At 39.8% G+C, this 19,228-nt stretch overlaps 1 protein-coding gene across 1 annotated transcript; it reads right to left on the bottom strand.

Moving 5' to 3' along the window:
• Positions 1 to 1,849: 1,849 nt before the first annotated feature.
• Positions 1,850 to 19,152, bottom strand: cald1b (caldesmon 1b). Its single transcript, XM_084365102.1, is given in 18 exon segments — positions 1,850 to 4,091; positions 5,744 to 5,780; positions 7,409 to 7,480; positions 9,103 to 9,249; positions 9,339 to 9,470; positions 10,947 to 11,025; positions 11,109 to 11,152; positions 12,049 to 12,174; positions 12,307 to 12,553; positions 13,552 to 13,619; positions 13,723 to 13,758; positions 14,171 to 14,316; positions 14,319 to 14,826; positions 14,916 to 14,954; positions 15,042 to 15,360; positions 15,747 to 15,872; positions 18,502 to 18,605; positions 18,993 to 19,152. Coding segments are annotated over 17 exon segments (2,217 nt in total). The 5' UTR covers positions 18,576 to 18,605; positions 18,993 to 19,152; the 3' UTR covers positions 1,850 to 4,074.
• Positions 19,153 to 19,228: the final 76 nt, after the last annotated feature.

Here is a 19,228-nt window from a genome sequence, read left to right as displayed (position 1 = left end):
TTTTTTAAATGAACACAAATGGTTGTTAAAATATTTGGAAATTATATGTTTCATAATTAAGTTTAGTATGTGAGCATCTTACCTTCTCCCTCCCTTCAGTAGAACAGCAGTGTTGAAAAACAGAATAACAGCAGTTAAAAAATAAATGAATCATTTGGAAAATAAATCACAAAATGAAAATACTAAAGTCTAAAAATGAAAATACGTACGGAGCTTCCTCCTCCACGACTTCTTCGGTGTCAGACATTTTGTTATGGATGAGCTCTGCAAAATGGATCCCTATTAGCCTATTTTTAGACCGGCAAATATATCTGATCATTAAACAGCATAGCAGAGCATGAAATGGCAACAGTTCACACAGTTTACAATGAGTGTCAGTACAGACCGAAATATCTGTGGTCACCGTGGCAGTAGTGGAAAAAGTATTTTGATCTTTGACTGGAGTAATGTTAGCAATATATCAATAAAATACTCTCATACAAGAAGAAATCCTGCATATAACAATTAATTAAAAGAACTGACAATAAGTATAGGTGATAAAAAAAGTTATTAAGAATCATAAATAAAGGGTCTTGTGATTAAAGGTCTCTTTTCAGAGTGTAAAATTAATGTACAGTGTAAATTTTGAAAGTTGACTTTACTTTGAAAAATTCAGGAAACTACCTCAGAATTACTGATAAAGTAAACAAGTCAATTATAGTTATAAGAGCGCAAAAGTTAAGAACTTAAAATCATTAGTTCACTTTTTGAATTTTTTAAGTAAATCACTTTGTCATAAATGAAATATTGTAACTTTGGAGGTTAGGTGGTGCTGCTGTACAAACTCATATATTTTGCATGTAAACTCACAATCTTAAAGGTAACAACTGGTAGTTTCTACAGCTGGAAGGTAATTAAAGTTGTATAAATAGTGCAATACGCATTTCCCTCTGGACTGTAGAGAAGAGCTCTTCAACCTCAGGTTATTACTCTACAAATATTTAATACATTTTGGGCCAGAGCCACTATAATTATGTGTCTAATGTCTGACATGAAAGACATGCTGAGAAGCACAAAATGGAAATAATCCAGACAAATACATCAAACTTGAAGTGTATAAGAGAATGGATTTAGTTACTTTCCATCCAGGGTTGCTACTCCACTAATATTTAATGTATTTTAAGTAAAAGCAGAATATGTTTAATGTAATTAAATAGATGTTTTATGCATTAACAGCAGTACCACAAATGAGAAGCAAGTAACCTCAACCTTTGTGAGAGAGGTTATGGATGCAGTTCAGTCACATTTATTGAGAGCAGTGGAGAACATTGTGGAAACAGGGATTTAAAGATGTTAGCAGCACACATAATTAAAATATGAGAATAACTATTTTAATCAGGTATCAGGAAAGATTTTTTTAGGCAGCAGTTAATTTCAAGATTTATGACTAACCAAGGCTTTAATTCACAGCAGCAGCACTGACATGAGAGAGTCCTTACCTGTGAGCCAGACAGAGGGAGCTCAGAGACGAGCGACAGACTTCAGCTCCTTGAAGTTCACCAACAGGTTGAGCATCAAGGATACATAGTCCGGCCCTTCTTACTCATGTGACTGTAGCACCCTATGGCTGGTCGGTCTATTGTTAGACAACTGGACCTCTGTCACACACACACACACACACACACACACACAAACACACACACATTCTGCAGGTACATTCCTGCTGTGGTAAAATGTCATATATCCATTCAAGCTTTCACCAGCCGCTGAAGTTTCAACACTCCATCATTTCACCAGCAGTTAGGAAGGACATGAAGCAACATTTCCTCCCAGTCGCTAAAATAAAAACAACATGCTTTTTTTTTTTTTTGCTTTTTTTTTATTGCTGGAGCAACAACAAACAATAATATCAAACATTCAAACAAAGCGATGCACAACAACAATACTGAAAGCCTAAATATGCATATTGGCAGGATTCAACTCACGTGCTCTGCTGACTGACAGGAACACCAGGGTACAATTTAATTACAGGCATTGCTAAAACAGAGTGCATATAAACCCTTATTTCTACTGCAAGGCAAGCAAACTACAAAGCGAGTGGTGTGTAAATTGATGATAGATAAGCAACACTGCTACCTGCTACTTCATTTGGTCACTGAATAGTTGCTGCATGTGTATTGCATAGACTTTCTTGGTTCTAATATTGCATGATGATGTGATTTTTCAACTGCCAAAGGTTAAAAAAGTAACAACAACAACAACAACAGATGTTGTTGACAGAAATGTTGAACTGCCTGCTTGTTGTATTACATTTCAGGGCAGAATTTGCCACTGGTATTATCTTCTGGCTTGAGGTGGTGGACTGCGGACCATTTTATAATGAGGAACCCTTTATAAAGGATTTATAAACTGTGTGATTAATGGGAATCATTTTCTAATAAGTCTGCATTTATAAATGCTAATAAATCATTCATAGAGAGCTGTTTATTATAATACATCCACTTTGCGGTTTTAACTGTGATAAGTTGATGCCCTGCAAAACTTTCCTTAAGTAAGTTGTCAAACTTAAAGGCACTACAAAAAACTTTAAACTGGTTATGAAACAGTCTCAGTATAATACTGATGGCTCTATGCTGTATCACCGACATAAGCAAAAAAGACTATCAGCGAGAAGATTGGCTATTTCTGTATAGTTACTACAGTTGTTCTTAAAGCCACCACATCAGATTCTGACGTATCCAGGTTGAATAAGTCATAAAATTAAAAATATATTTCATCATTATCATTTTACAGTTATTGATCTCATAGCCATAAACAGAGATATGACCTCATCACCAAGATCACAAGAAAAATAGCATCAAAATTATGTTTCTTTCTTTCACTCGCTTCCAGAACAAATGCACGTTAGCCAGATCAAGATGTTTATGACAGGGGACGTTGGTGCTCATGCTGCTCATGTCCACAAAATGTGATATAAATCAAATTCCTTGTTGCTTTAGTTAAAGAGCCACTCAGACGCTAGCTGCTCTGTGAGGCTGTATACTTTGGCACAGCGGTGCTCATGTCAGCATGCTAACATGCTGAAATGACAATGTTAGCTTGCTGATGTTCAGCTGTTGTAATGTTCGGTAACTAAACAGAAAGCACAGCTTAGGTTGTGGGAATGTGATTCTGCAGGTATGTATAACAAATTTTCGCTGATGATGGCATTTAGTGAAAGGTTAGGAGATCACCAAAGACATTATGATTCATCCTGAGGGGAATCATTTCACTCAAAGCCACATGAACATTAGATTAAAGTTCAGTGGATCGCTCAATCAAAGTCAGGGGGCTTCAGGTTTTGGGAATTATTAACGTCTTTGAATCCACCCAGTTTTGACGGACAAATGGAGAGATACTTCACTGGATATGTGAAATTTTGAGCTGCTGGCTGCAAAAGTGAACCAAATTTCATGCCGGTGTATCCAATTGTAACCCCAAACCTGCTGTCATTAGTGACTTGTTTACCATAAATGAAGTCATTAAGTTACTTTTTATAAACCCTTTATGAAGAGAAAGCGGTCAGGTCTTCTGAAATGACTCAATTATGTACGGGCTAAACACCCAACATCATGGCAGTATACTTAAACAATTCAAAAGTGAGCTGTGAGGTCGACATTCATCAGCCTCGTTTATCACATGGAGTCAAAACAGTGACTATCATTCCTAAAAGCAGTGAGTGTGTATGAGAGTGACACAAATGACATGAATACACTACAAGAAGAGCAGGCATGTCAAAGTGGCTTGAAAGCAATATAACATTTAAGCATCTGGACAGCAATCGATAAGGACTGAACAGATAGATACCACACAATCCATCGTCTGTTAAGCATTTAACATGTGATACTGTGTCCTGAAAACCCTTACTAGGTCTGACATATGTAGGGATTTAGGGACAGCGCAAAAGTTACTCATCCTGGTCCCTCGTCGTCTCCTCATTCGGGTGTGAGCTTCATGCGTGAAATACAGGTATGTTGACAGGAAATGGATGCACATACAGTAGCAGAGCCTTGTGTTTGGTCGGGTTAGGCTTGATTTAAATAGGGATGTCAATGGTTAGGGTCTTGCGCCTGCTAATGGAGAGAGAGACAGACATTAAAGATCTAGTAGTCCATGTATCTGTCATTTAAGACTTCATACCTTAAAGTTTATTAGGTGTGAAACAAGATTAGTCTCAAGGCTGTTAATCAAAGCTTTAACAATCCATACGTCTTCGTGTATAGGCTGTGTGTTTGTACATCAGAGTCAGCTCCCTGCAGTCGTTTCTCTGTGTGATTGAAAGCTGTAACTTTGTCATCTGCCCTTTACTTCATTCCTCAGAGTCTATTTCTGATTAAGAAGTGGGGAGGTTGCAAATGAGGGCCGCTATTTAGGGTCGAAGCTGACACTCGACAAACACTTTTCCATTCCTATTGTTCATGCTTTGGCTCAAGACACCAGTGCTCGGTGTCAGAAGAAATGTGACATTTGAGCATGAAGAGGAAAGACAGCTTTACTACGGTCTCATCAGCGAATGTGTAATGTGTTTTTACAGGATTAACGCGCATTTAAACCATCCCTTCAGACATGTTGGGTCTTTATCATCAGCACTGGGTGAATAAGCCCGGCGATCGAGCCCGATTTGCTACTTAAATGGTTAGTAATCCTCCCCAGCGGTCGGTTGTAATGTGACAATCAAGCAGCTGCACTCTGGTATGCCTAACAGCTCGCCGACACCCTGCTTGGCATTGGACAGCCAAGGTGGCACTGGGTGAACAGTGCACAGCAAAGACACGACAGCCATCCCAGGAGTCTGGAAGGTTCTTTATACTGGGAAACAAGGTCAGGGTGAGGGCTTTTTTTAAATATAGACCACAGTGCCACAGAGCTGAACCCATGCCCAAAAGTCTCAGCAGATTTGATTTACAGTGAGCAGCTAGTCTGGCACAAAGGAAGGCGGGTGAGTTGTGGTGGTTATGAGTCCACAGGGGTGGCTATAAATCATCAAGACCTGATCCCCCCCACCCCCCACTTGTCCAGAAAATGTTTTGAAGGACACACTTCAAAACTCTGTTTCCCCCAGGACTGATCAAGATAAACCCTGGTTTAAATGTAGTATGTGCACATTTACAGTCAGAAATGGAGGAAGTATTCAGGCCATTTAATTAACTAAAAGTAGAAATACTCCAACAGAAAGATACTGTTTTGGGCATAGGCTTATTCGGAGGAAGGACACCAAACTCATGTCTGTCCATTCAATAGGAGGATGGAGCCAGTAGCCTATTAGCCTAGCTTAGCAATGGTAAGTAATAACTTGTTTTTCACACATAGTTGTTTGTGCAAATGAAACAAGGCAATATAATGTTTTAATTAGTGAGCTTTAAAGGTGGTGGAAGGCAGATTTAATTACCACGGTGTCATGGTTTGGATTATTGGTTGGTTATTTCCTGTTTTGTTTTATAGTTTATATCCTCATGTGTCATGTTTTATTTTCTTCTTCTTGTCTTTGTCTGTTTTCCAGCCCTTTTTCTGTTTCCTGTTTGGGTCCCTTATTGCATCAACTGTAACACTCGGAAAAGAGCCACCTTAATTTGTCAGGGAATAATGCATGGATCTTGATATTTGGTTAAAGTTAAAGTTAGCTAGTTAAAATAGAAAATAGTCAAGTACAGAACCTATGGGATTGTTCTTCAGTAAAAGTACTAGTTACACTTAACCACTATTTACAGTGACTCAAGAAACTTACCATTAGTGGCAAACTTGCCCCTCCCTCCGAATGCCACCTGTAAACAAGAAGGAATACATAAAAGAAAGGGGAAAGAAAAAATAAGTAGTATATAACCAAAAAACCCCACATATTTAATATTACCTAATAATCATCTGATATTGTTAAAAGAATTATTCTGGGATTAGTTTTGAGTTTTGGGGTATGTTGACCACAAGATGAATAGCCTTTGCTACATTGAAGCTAATGGGGATGCTATAATTCATCTGTATAGCATATATCTTAGACCAAGAGAGGTGGGAGTGAGAGTGATGTACTGACATATTTTATAAAACATGCCAGAAAAATGTACTCATACTCTTAAGGATGGATTCACAGTAACAAATCCTATATCTATCAAAAGATCTTTTAAAAGCACCCCGAGACTTAGAAAATACATCATAGCATTCAAATGTAACCACATGCACTCAGCCATAATATCCTCACTGTAATGCAGCTACTGTCATGGCATGAAAATGCTCTGCAAGGTGCAGCCAAAACGTCCTGGACCACAATATAGATCACATTCATGTATGAAAGTGATCCACCTTCAAAATAACAAACCACATCAGAGCCAAATAAAAGCCTGCTATTTATGTACCCAAAGTCAGTGTGGAAACTAATGATAGCATATACATTATGTATATGTGTCAGAGGTTGGAGGGAGGGTAAAAACACAATCCACAGCAATGACAGTCATCTTCTATAACACACCAAAACCTGTGATTTCAGTTCAGGCAACTCAGAGAAGCTTTTCATTCACTTTCAACAAACATCACGTTGTTTATTTTTTCTATTGCTCATCCGTTCAACTTAGAGAAAAACTTGGTACATTTAGTTTACCATTAAAAACTATTTGTGCATAAAGACCAAGAAGGCACCGATTGTTAAAATAATGACAAGAATGGTGTCATCTGCATATTGCCAAACACCACTTTTACGATCTGTTGAGCACAAATTTTTTTAATGTAACTTTATTTTTTTAATTTAAAGTTTAGAGCAAAAAGAAATAAATAGATAACATCCCTCTTTTCTCAGCCCCACCTACCTTAATAATTTCAGTACATTCCTGAACTAAATTCTGTTGTACTAATTTTAATTAAATTACATGTTTTGCCTTCTGAATTGACTGAACTGAGAAACAAACAATGCCAACAGTGTTGCCAGATTGGACTGACAAAAAGGAGCCCAATCACAGAACCTTTAGTTTTAATTAACTGAAATTTGAGCCAACTGATCTCACTGTCCTGTCAATCTTATCTTGACTCTATACTTGGATGAGATGAAGGACAGATTTATGGATATAGCCAAACTTTCATGGAAAATTGCCCAAAAGTAGCTTAAATCATCACTACCCACTAAAAAACATTTTTGCATGCCCAGTTAAAGAAAAGTAGCCTGAATGGCTGGAAACTGACCAAACTGGCAACACTGCCCCCAATCATATGTGTGTTGAAACAGCATGAAACCAGTGTAAACGTCACAAAGATCAATCACATGCATTGAGGGTTGTTGCCGCAGACCTGCAAATTACCTCTTTCACCTGTCTATTTGGTCGACTGAATGAAACAAAAAACAGGAACATGTCACCACAAATCATTTAAATCATTAAAATGTCCTCTAACATTAGAGGTGTGTGTGTATTACCTTGGCAGGCGTAGAGACCTTCTTGGTTTCCCACATGCCTCGCTTGCTACCAATGTCACCTGGTTTCACATCCTGTAACAATTAGCAACAACCATGACCCTATTAGGTTTAGAAAAAGTAGATATGTTACTTAAGCACAAATATCTAAAACAGTGTAGAAATACTCTTATTGTCTCTTTGCATTTTGCACTATGTTTCCCTTCTATATGCTTTTCCCTCCACACCTACCCTGCATCAGCTGTGTTTTCCCCTGCCAATCAGCTCCTCTCCTGTTACTTCACCCTATTCCACTCACCTGAGCTTCTCCACCTATCTCTCCACCTGCACCTCATTTCCTTGTCAGCTAGGTCTGTATTTAAGTTCAGTTTTCAGTTCAGTCTTTGTTGCATTGTTGACTCTGGTGTTTATGTCACGTTACCAAAGTAAAATTTTAAGACAATATCTTTACTTTAAGGTACTTAAAGTCAACAACACTGGATACTCACAGTATTTAATTACTTTAAACCATTTTGTATTTATCATGCGTCTTATTTTTAGTTGTAGTTATAGTGAAATGTGTGCAAAATGGTACCTTTACCAGTTGGAAGATAAGGCAAAGAACAGCAGGAAAACCTTGAGTGAGGAAAGCTGAGAAAAGGAATACAGGAAGCAGGAAAGGAGGAATAAAATGAAACAGCTCAGTGAACATACAAAAGAGACATTCATTAGACTGCTGTACAGCTCGATCCCATCAGGGGGAGGTGTTGCAGCACAAGTTAAGTGTGAGGTAAAACTGCTGCTCTGGCCAAGACGCTTGACACTAAAGATATCTCGCTCATAAATTTCCTATTAGAACAATGTCACACGTCATCCAGCAATGCTACTGCATGAGGACATAGTGTGATGTCTCCAGAAGACTTGGTGGGATTAGCAGCTGGTGTCCTACTTTAAGAAAGGGACACAGTGTCTCACAAGTACCCAGTTACAATGCCATCTTATTTATCTGCACCATAGGATATTATATGAACAAAATCGTTCAGTGTCTACCTACTTGTTGGTTACAGTTGTCAGTGTGTCGAGGATAATAATATCTCTTTGAGTGACAAATGTGAAAGGACATGACCTTTCATCCTTGCCTGAAGGACTCTTTAAATATGGAGTCACAGTGAGATTGATATAGTTCTTTGGCTTAAAGTGAGTCAAACACAGAAAACAAAAAATGAGACAACTGTTTTAAAGTACTATACAGTTTATGAGGTGTGATATAAGCTAGAAATACCTACAGAGGCCAAAGTGATTGATGTATAGGTGGGGAGGCACGATGGCATTCAGCCACCTGCTGCCCAGTGCTACTGCTGTTGGCAAAAATGTAAGTAAAATTATTCATCTGTTCAATGATTTTCCGCTAGTTAAGGCTTAAATACATACATTAAAAAGCTTAAAAAATAACACGCAGGTGTTTTGGGGGGCTTTGTTAGCAGATGTTGGTAAGTAAACTGTCCATGTGGTGTCACTAGACTCCAGACAGCAACTTTGTCTAGTCTTGGAGCTCAGATAAAAGGGTTGCAGCCAACAAAAGACTGGCATGTGGATGTGCAAATGAGCACATTAGCGTGGACAGAATATCAAGGGATTACTCTGTTGAAGTAACACTGGTGTCTAATTTACAATAGTGTGTATGTGTGTGATCAAGACAGGGGTTTATCGGGCCTTACTGCTGGCTTTGCTGTTGCTGGTGGTGATGCTGCTGCTGCTGCTGGTGCAGGTGCTGCTGCTGCTGCTGCTGTCTTCTCCGCCTCCGCAGGCTTCGCCATCCAACTGTTCACACGCCCGGACACGCCTCCTTTGATACCAGCCACATCCTGAGAACAGAGGTATCTCAAACAATAAATCACATATCAGTAAATCACTCTGTCCTCCCCTCCCTTCCTTCTCTCTCTCGCTCCCTCACCTTGCTGGCTGGGGATGGACTTTCAGAGGAGCCACCGACGTTGCCTTTCTCCCACATGCTCTTGATGCTGCGCGTGCCTCCTGTAGGAATATCTGCCATCGGAGACTTGGGAGATTTGGCTTCTTTGTTTCCCTGTGGAGATACAGGATGGATTTATGGATTTACTATTTTTACATGGGCAAACGTGGAACAACAGGTGGAAACAGCACTGTAATGCCTGAGGATCAGTGGTGGAAAGTAATTTAGTACTTCTAATGAGTTGTTTCCATTTTACAGCACATTACTATGTACCTCTATTTTGCCTGATAAAGGTTTAACGTCACAAATAAATGTATATTTGCAGGTTTGACAGTGTGAGTGGGAGTTTGCTTGCAACTTTTGGTCTACTCGTTCCTCTGCTACACACCTGGCTCATGAAATAGAGCTGCGTTTTGTTCTGCTTATACTTCTATGACACAACATTTTGGAATCAAATATTTACAGGTTATAATAACTTATTACTTTACAGATTCAGATTTTACTAAATATAAATGCCTTGTTAAAGATTAAACCAGTTGTTTTCAACTTTTTAGGCTTGCAACCCCACAGAAAAACTCTTTGTTTTGTCATGTTGAGTTAAGAGTTGCTAGTTCAAAGACAGATGTCCCCTAAACTTTTAAACTTCTCAGATGATGCAATTTAAATTGTTGTTTATTTCACAAAGGGGTTAAAAGAAACAAATGTCCGAAGAATTATTATATATTTTTTTACCAAAGCTGTTTTTTGTTCTTTCCAATCCAGATTTATCTTAAAACTAGTAGTTAAAACTATCTGTACCTCAACCAGCTGTAAAGGTAAAATGCTACCTACACACTGATGCATCAACAGGTAAATTATCCAATTACATATACTAGCTACAGGGGTCTTTTTTCTTTTTTGCAAAATTAGTACTTTTACTTTTGTCACTTTTTCCAAATAATACTTTTCTTAAATTGCTCGTACTTGAGTGAGACTTGGAATGCAGGACTTTTACGTGTAATAGAGTATTTTTACTTTAATATGTTATAACTTTTAATTAAAGGGTAACTTTACTAATTTTACACTTTTAAGTGTGTTAACAGGTCTTGGTGAGTACTACTGCATATGTGAAAAAAGTGTTATAAAGCCTTTTGTGGCTAAAGAGGAAGCTGCATGCAATCTGATAAACTGACCCCAGCGCTATAACTCACTGACTAAGTTGCATTGTGGGTAATGTAGGCACCTGGTTTTAAAAAGAAAGAATAAGTGGAATAAAAAAGATATCTCTGGTTCAGGATATGGGATATTTGTTTTTAAACTGTCCTTAATGAGTCCAACAGTGTTATAGGAGTGAAATGCAGACCGGTGGACTGCATTTCAAGACCTGGTTCCTACATTACCCACAATGCATCCTAGCCACTGAGTGACCGAGTTTGTCAGATTACATGCAGCTTCCTCTGCAGCCACAAAAGGCTTTATCCTACTTTTTCCACATATGCAGCACTACTTCCCAAGACCTGTAACCACACTTTAATATGTAAACTTTAAATAAAGGTTTGAGTACTTCTTCCACCACAGCTGAGGATAGTGACTAACATTGTCGAGTCTCACCTGGAGGGCGGAGGCGTACTGGTCCATTCTGTTGCCGATCTTGGAGACAATTGGAGTGTGAGACATTCTGGATGGCGTGCTGTGTGGATAAACAACACATGGGACTTTAGTGTATTGTTTTGCTTTATTTTATTTTACTGTAATATACCTTTTGTGGCTCACCTTTTCTGGGCTGATTTGTTCAAGAATTCTGCCTTCTCTCCGATCTGTAAAAGAAAAAAGCATATCTGAGGTTATAACCCAGTCTGTCATTGACATGCACAAATAAATTTGGACATGGTCTAGCTGCCCTGGCTTTCTTCTTGTCTCCATGAGGACATCGCTGAGAGGCAGACCAGTCTGTCCCTGAGGACGTCTCTCTCTCTGTACTCGGTTGCTGCCAGAGTGATTGAACTAGAGAGACTTGCTGTCAGGGAGCCAGGATACACACATAAATGTAGCTCACACACACACACACACACACTGTGCTGCTGCTCAACATGAGTTATACCTCCCATGTACGAGCAGAGAACACTCTACTCTCAACATTCCTCCCAAAATACTCCAGCAAGAAAATCACCCAGTCATGGTCTTATTCAGCCATATTTGAATGCAGCACAGACGCCAACGTTTATTTGTGTCAACTAAGAATATATGGGTAATGTTAGAGGAATCTCAAACAGAAATTTAAATGGAAACAGCAAATCAACTGAAAAAACAACTTGCTTGACCAAAGAGGGAAAACAAAGAATGACAGCCTATTTGGCAACGTCTCACAACTGGAGATAAGCAGCTCTGTAAGTACATGGGAGTAAAAGACGACCACTGTACTACTATTTAAAGTCAGGCCGGTCAAAGTGCCTAATGGAATAGTTTGAGATTTGGGAAATGTACTAGCTGAGAGTTAGATGAAAAGACTGTGGATTATCCAAAGCTACTGACTGGCTCTTCTCTCTAAACAGACACACCACAGAAATTCATTTTCTATTGGAGTGCAAATATCAAAGATGTATATTTCATAACCTGAGAAAATAAAACCCAAATTGCCAGTATGACTACACGTAACTGATAAAATCCTTGAGAACGTCCCTCAGGATGTCTGAACCTCTCCTCCAAGTCTCACCTTTGAGGAGCCTTTGGGAGTGATAGCAAAGGAAGGTTTTGGAGACTCTTCCTCCTTCTGTTTCTTCTTCTCTGCAGCCTCCGCCCTCCTCTTCTCTATCTCCTCCCTCATCCTCTTCCTCTCCTCCTGTTACAAACACCACAATGTTCTGTCACATTTTGTCATGGGTTATAATCAGATGCATCTTAGGGTGAGTCTTTCTGTCTGATACATGGAAAATAATCAAGCCAAAGTGAAATGATGCCAGTCTATCCTCACCTGTTCTTTGGCTTTCTTGTCCTCCAGCTCCTGTTTCTTCTGCCTCTCCTCTTCTTCCATGATCTTCCTCCTCTCCTCTCTCTTCTTCTTCAGCTCCTCCAGCTCGGCCTCTGCGCCCTGCTGCTTCTGCTTCATCTTCTCAAGCTCCTCGCTTTCCGCATCGTTTCGTCGACGCTTCAGCTCCTGCAGCTTACGCTCGGCCTCCTGTCGCTCCAGGTCCTCTGCCTTGGAGGAGGCAGTGTTGTCCCTGCTCACAAAGACACGCGATTATTTAATGATCACTGAGAACGAATACAAACTGAGATGTTCCTCAGGTGGACTGCTGGATTCAAAATGATTAGAAGTTCATCATGAGAGCAGAGTGGGTTCATTTGAAGCTGATGCTTGACTTTTGCTTTATGTCTTTTTCGATTCAAACACAAGAGTTCAAATGGTGTAAAATAACTTTCTTTTTACTTAAATTTACTTTACTAGAAATTGTTTGATCGGTTGTGTCCCGTCACTGTTTTAAGGTTTTTTGGAGTCCACAGTGGACTTCTGATTGATTGTCTGTTCCCAGCCTAGTGTTGGAGGTTAATTATCTGAGCACTCACACATATGTTACTAGGCCGTGACTTTTTAGTCTGCTGTCAGTGTTCAGCATCTCTTTCACGACCTTTGTGTGTGTTACCCTCCCTTGATATTGGAGCCAGAAGTGACCATATTTGGATGAGAGGGTGGAAATTGGGATGAAACACACTGCTGCTTTAATATTGCCATACATGGATTACATTACTGACTACATTTCCTTACAGATAATTAGTAACTATATCAGAACATATTTTTGAAATAACCCTGGTCACAAGCTAGTCACGCCTTGAAGAATACTTATCATCTTTGTTTCTCCCTTAATCAGACCATTATTTACAAAATGAACATCATCCTGCATTGAAGAAGATTTGAAACTAGTGATTGAGACCATAAAGTCATGAGGAAACTGTTTACTGAGGTAATAAATCAAGTGAGAAGTAGGGTCATTTTCTCATAAGCGCATACAATTGGATGTTTTTTGCAACCAGTGGAGCTGCCATTAGAAATACTGCAATTTTAGGGCACTCAACACACTGAAGCTTTGTCCTTTTCAAAATACATTTGAATTTGCAAAGTATGAGTACATACAAAGATGAAATAGAGAGTAGTGTATAAAGTTTAATGGACAAAACGTTAAACAAGCCGCCATGTTTGAATAAGTATGTAAAACTTTACCTTGATGTCTTCTCTGCTTTCTTAAGTTTACTCTCGATGAGAGATCCGTTCAGTTTGGCTGGTTCACTCTTGCAAAAAGAAGGAAAAAGTTAGACATTAAAGCAATGTTTTCACTTATCTTCCACATCAGAGAAGAATGCATTAGATGTATTAAAGGAGAAACAATTTTACCTTTTCCTTAAAACCAAATCTCTTTGGCTTCTCCTCCTTTAAACAGAAGACACAAGGAAGTTATTTAAATAATGAAAACAGCAGGTTCAGTCAAAACATATAATGTAAAAAATAAGGCATCAAACAACGGTTCAATCCGAGACACATCGCACTGTGACATCCTTCAAACCAGCACCTCTCTTATCCATGTGGCAAATAAACACTGTGACTGCACCCTGCTCTGTGACCGCATGACAAAATCAAATTATACTTCCAAAAGCATGAACAAAGCCTGGATAAATCGAATGTGGCCCTTCAGTGTCACTTAATCTTCAGGATTGTGTGTTACAATAACATGTCTGTATTCTGTTATTTTCCAGATGGAGACAGTTTTAGAAGCATCTTCATTTGAGTTTTCCAGGTTTTTGAAGTGGTTGTTGGTGAAAAGACTAATAAATCACATCAATACCTCCTCTTTCTTCTTCTTCTCTTCAATCTCCCTCTTTTTGCGCTTGTCCTCCTCCTCTTTTTTCTTCTTCTCCTCAGCCTCCTTTTTCCGCTTTTCCTCCTCTTCTTTCTTCTTCTTCTCTTCCAGCTCTTTCTTCTTCTGCTTTCCTCCTCCTCCTTCTTCTTCTTCTCTTCCATTTCTTTCCGCCGTTTTTCTTCCTCTTCTTTCTTCTTCTTTTCCGCCATCTCCTTTTTGAGTTTTTCCTCCTCCTCTTTCTTCAGTCTCTCTTCCATCTCCCTTTTCTGTTTTTCCTCCTCTTCTTTTTTCATTTTTTCCTCCATCTCCTTTTTCCGTTTTTCCGCTTCCTCTTTTCTCAGCCTCTCTTCCATTTCGTTTTGTTGTTTTTCCTCCTCTTCCCTCTTCTTCTGTTCTTCCTCCTCCTTTAGCTGCCTTTCTTCTTCCTCTTTCTTGAGCTTTTCCTCCATTTCCCTTTTTTGCTTTTCTTCCTCTTCTATCCTCAGCTTTTCTTCGATTTCTTTTTGCTGTTTTTCCTCTTCTTCTTTCCTTTTCCTTTCTTCTTCCTCCTTGTCAACATCAGCTTCCTCTTCAGCATCTTTCTTTCCTATATCGGGCTGCTCCTCTTCTTCTGTTGCTTCAACCTTCTCCTCAGTCTCCTCCTATAAGATAAGTTACATCAGTTTTGGGTCAGTTTATGTAGAAACAAAATTAAGTTAGCAGAAATCTGAAACCATAGATCACACTGTACCCCATGTGTTGCTGCTGTCCTTGACTCCTCAATGGATTCCTGTCAAGAGAAAAAAAAAAACACTTAGACTTATGACTATGAATAAGAAAGAAAGACAGGAATAATTTCAGACATCTTTCTGTTCACCTTCTCATCTTCCTTCGTCTCCTCTTCCTCTTTCCTCCAGGAGTTTGTATCAATGTCTGCCACCTCCTCTTTGACTGGTTTCTCCTCCTCCTCCGCTTCTTCCTCTGTATGTCTCTCTCTGCTGCTGCTGATGGCGGACTGCTCTTCCAGCGTGCTGTCCGTGCCATTAGTGGTGCCGATAGTCGGGTCAAGCTCCTTCTGTCTCTCCATGGCCTCCTTCATCCTTTTCTGCCTCCGCTCCTCCCTCTTAGCCAGACGATCCAGCAAAACCTGGTCGTCATCAGCACCGGCCCCTGTGCTGGACTCGGTCTCCGTCACACTGTAAGCATATAAAAGCAGGTGTGTATTACTTTAAAATTACAGTTTACTTTTAATGCTTGACAAGTCAACAGTCAGTGGCTGCACTGAACCTTCTGAAAGTTTTTCCGTCCTGAACATACCTGGGGATAATCAAGTACTGAGAGCAGCAAACTGTAAATCCACCCAGCTTACTGTAAGAATTATTCACCAGACAACACCTCTCTACTGTCCAACAAATGACTACAGCTATTTAAGATGCTATTCTGATGACAGTAAACAAAATATCAGCCAGGAGGTCTCTGTTTCTTTGTTTACTTTACTGTTGTCTTGTGAATCTTACCTCTAGTTTTCCTGGTTTGTGCCAGAACGCCACACAGAGTTGAACACATTTTGTCTAAATGGTACCTGTTAGTGTCGATCACATCAGTGGTGCCAGGCTCCTCTGTGTCCTTCATCTTCTTCCTCTCCTCTCTTGCGCGTCGTCTTCGCTCCCGAGCTTCTTCTTCATCATCATCGTTAGTACAACCCCCACTGAAACACATACAGAAACATAATACATGTGTTTGTATTTTTACTACAAAATGGCAGCCCAGTAGCCAAGTTAAAATGTTGGCATTGTATGTTTCTGCAAAACCATAGATCAATTCGATCTTAATGTCTCTTTTTGTTTGCCACTTCACGTTTGTTTAGGTTCAATTTTCTATTTCTCTCTCATCACAACACTGTGCTTATGGCCTGCTTAGGTTGAGGCACAGAAATTTAAATTTCAGGTTATGAACTTTTAAATAAAGTATCCAGTGTTTCACGAGAAAAAGGCTAAAATATATCCATTATTTAGTGTAATGGAAGAATCTCATGACCCCTCACTTTTAGGTGAAGAGCTGTTGTAAGCCACACTGTCTCAAGCTAACCTCATAAGACGTGCTGGAGAGGAGAGATGCCACAACAGAAGAAAGAAATAATAATAAACACACAATCTAAATGTCACATCGGAGAGGAATGACCCCCATGGCAACATAGTTAATCAGAGACAGAGACAGTGCAGAGAAAAAAGAGGAAGATAAAGAGATAAAGATGAGGATCAAATCACCAACTCTCGACATAAAATCTTCCTCATGTCCTTCCATCTCACTCACATCCTGCCATTGACCTTCATCCAACTGTGAGCACATCCAGGCTGTGTCTTTCCAAGCTTTACCAGGCTTTATGAGGCATGGAGAGAGCTTGAAATGGCTCATTGATAGAGCACGGGGTATTATTTCCCTCTGCTCTTCCTGAATCCGCCACACAATGATTTACAGATGTTGCGAGAGACAGAGGTGATGGGAACCACAAGAATCGTCTCTGTCTTCTAAACAGAAAGAAAGATTCAAACAAGCGGAAATTATCTAAATCCTGAGGCAAAAGTTCCTCTAGATGACAAGAGTTGCCTCGAGAAATCAATGAGGAAGTAATTCAATTCGATATTATTCAACCCCAAAGCTAGAGGCCTGCTGCGAGAGTGCTGTCAAAATGTTAGTTACATTTCCAGAAGGCCGACCATGAGGGACATAGAAACATAATAAATGGACGGATGTGTGATGAGAGTTTCTTGGCTGACAGGAGACACAGAGTTAGATGAAGGTAAGGAGACTAACTAAAACTGACAGAAGCATTCAGAGCAGGCTGTCTTGTGCTGAAGTAAGAATGGCAGTCAAAACATTCCAGTGTCTGCAGCGTTTCCTCGGGCTGCAGAGAGGAGCTGGGAGGGTCGAGGGTTGGCACTGCTGGCAGAGTTGGCTGCAAGGACTGTGAGAAAATTGTTTGGAACGCCTTTTTTTCACTGCAGCTCTGATAGGACATCTGATACCAGAGCAACTGACTTCTGAACTGGGAGAAAATAATCTGTTGAGAGCTGTGATTGATTGAAATTTCACTATGAACCTTAAAAGGTAAAGCTGATGATATTCTATATTTTTAACAAAGCAAATGAAAAGACAAAAACCAACCGTGTGTGCATCTGTCTGTCAATACTTTCCCAACCAGTCTGTGGTGGCCACACACTCAAAGCCTATTTACTCACGCTGAAGATGTAAATCTTCAGTGTTTATTTTCCCAGGTTTCAATAATCTCTTCGCTTAAGAAACAGCTTAAAAGCACCAAATCCAATTCATGTTTCTTTGGTTAGTATTGAGTTTAGTGTATGCAGGCTCTGCAGTAAAAAAAAAATACCATTTCAATGTTTGATCCTTATTACAGGTGTCTAGCTTAGCAATTGAGCTAATTAATCAGTTTGTTTCCACTTTACATGGGGTCATGAAGTCCCATGAGGCATCCAGGGTTTTGAATCAGATTGAAGTTTGTTTGGTTTACATTGTACTTCTGTGAAACTAATGTGGATCCTGAACTACATGTATTGACACTGAGCTGCACTCCTTTATATCTCTGTGGACCATTTTCCTTTTTGTCCTTATTATAAGATACAGCCTAAGGAGTCAAACCTGCACGTTTCTACTCACAAGTGAACATTTTATGACTAGAGCTGATGTCAGCAAAATATCTCTTTAAGGATACTGTAATATTTATGTGAGCAGAGAGAGAGTGGAAGGGAGACGACAGAGAGCGAGAGACAAATCCAAACAGCAGCACAGACGACCGACTCCCTAATGAGCGAAAAAAGGCAGTGGAGATCATTAAGCCGTCATCGCCTGAGCGGCATCCAAGTCCTGTCGGCTCGACTCCCTCATGTAAAAAATGCGTAAACCCAAAGACAGACACATACACAAATACACACAGTGAGCTTTGATCACTGAACATCTGTCTCCAAGACACTGCATGACTGATGGATCATTAGAAGACGAAGAAGAAACACCATGAACACCTCTAAGATGTCAAAAACACAGCTTTTTCTCCACACTGCACAGTATAGCTGGGACTAGCAGTGGGTGTCTAATGACTTATGCTGCACATGTGGTTTATAATATTAGGGGCTCTTACCCCCTGCTGATCAAACATGGTGTCCTGAAGCTGAGAATGTATCAGGTTTGTTTTTTCTGAGTTGTGACACTTTTTGTGCAACTCTTTAATAAATTTGACTGGTGTTTTTGGGTGTGCACGTCCTCAAATGTGTGTTTGTGTGCGTGTTTTCACATTTTTATATGTTCTCAGAGGGTTCACTCACGTCTCAGCCTCGAGGCGCATCTGCTCTCTCCTCTGCCTCCTCAGCTCCATGCGGCGGTCGAAGTCATCGTCCATGATGCCCAAAAGATTCTCCTCACTTTTTCACTGAAAGACACATGTGATATCGGATCATGTGTCAGCACAATCAGCTGGTCAATCGGTCACTCGTCAATCAGACTGCATACTTGATCAACTGTGTTTCACAAGGAGATACATATGCTTGGAAAGAGTACAGTGTGATCCTAAAATATAGGACATATAAAATATATATAAAAATATAAAACATAGGATGAATCTTGATTCATCATCATGGTAATGCCCCACCTTTGTAAGGTCTATTACTAAGTTACAGAACATCTCTATGAAGAGGGAAACGTGCTAAATTCGACAAAAAGAATGATGTAACATGTGAAAGTATAGGGGACCACCCAACACAGCTTCATGACATGGACAGAAACATAAAGAACTAAGGTGCCTGTTGGTTTACAATACCTGAGCAGTAGCTGAAGTTTAGTCCATGAACGGCCGTCTCCTCTCTCTTCATATATCAACTTCTACAGTCTGGTTTATATCTCGGCCCTTCTGCAGCACAAAGAATTCCTGCTTGTTCTTTCAGCAACTTTAACTACCAGAAAAGGCAAAGCCTGCCTCTCTGCTCCCCTCTCTTTCGCTCTCAACCTCCCTCCTCCTCCTCAACCTGACTCCTGCTCTCTCCCCGTGTCTCACTT

Source organism: Pagrus pagrus (genome assembly GCF_965226575.1).
Source record: "Pagrus pagrus genome assembly, chromosome: 10".
Taxonomy (NCBI): Eukaryota; Metazoa; Chordata; class Actinopteri; order Spariformes; family Sparidae; genus Pagrus; species Pagrus pagrus.
This window is presented reverse-complemented; position numbering and strand designations above follow the sequence as displayed.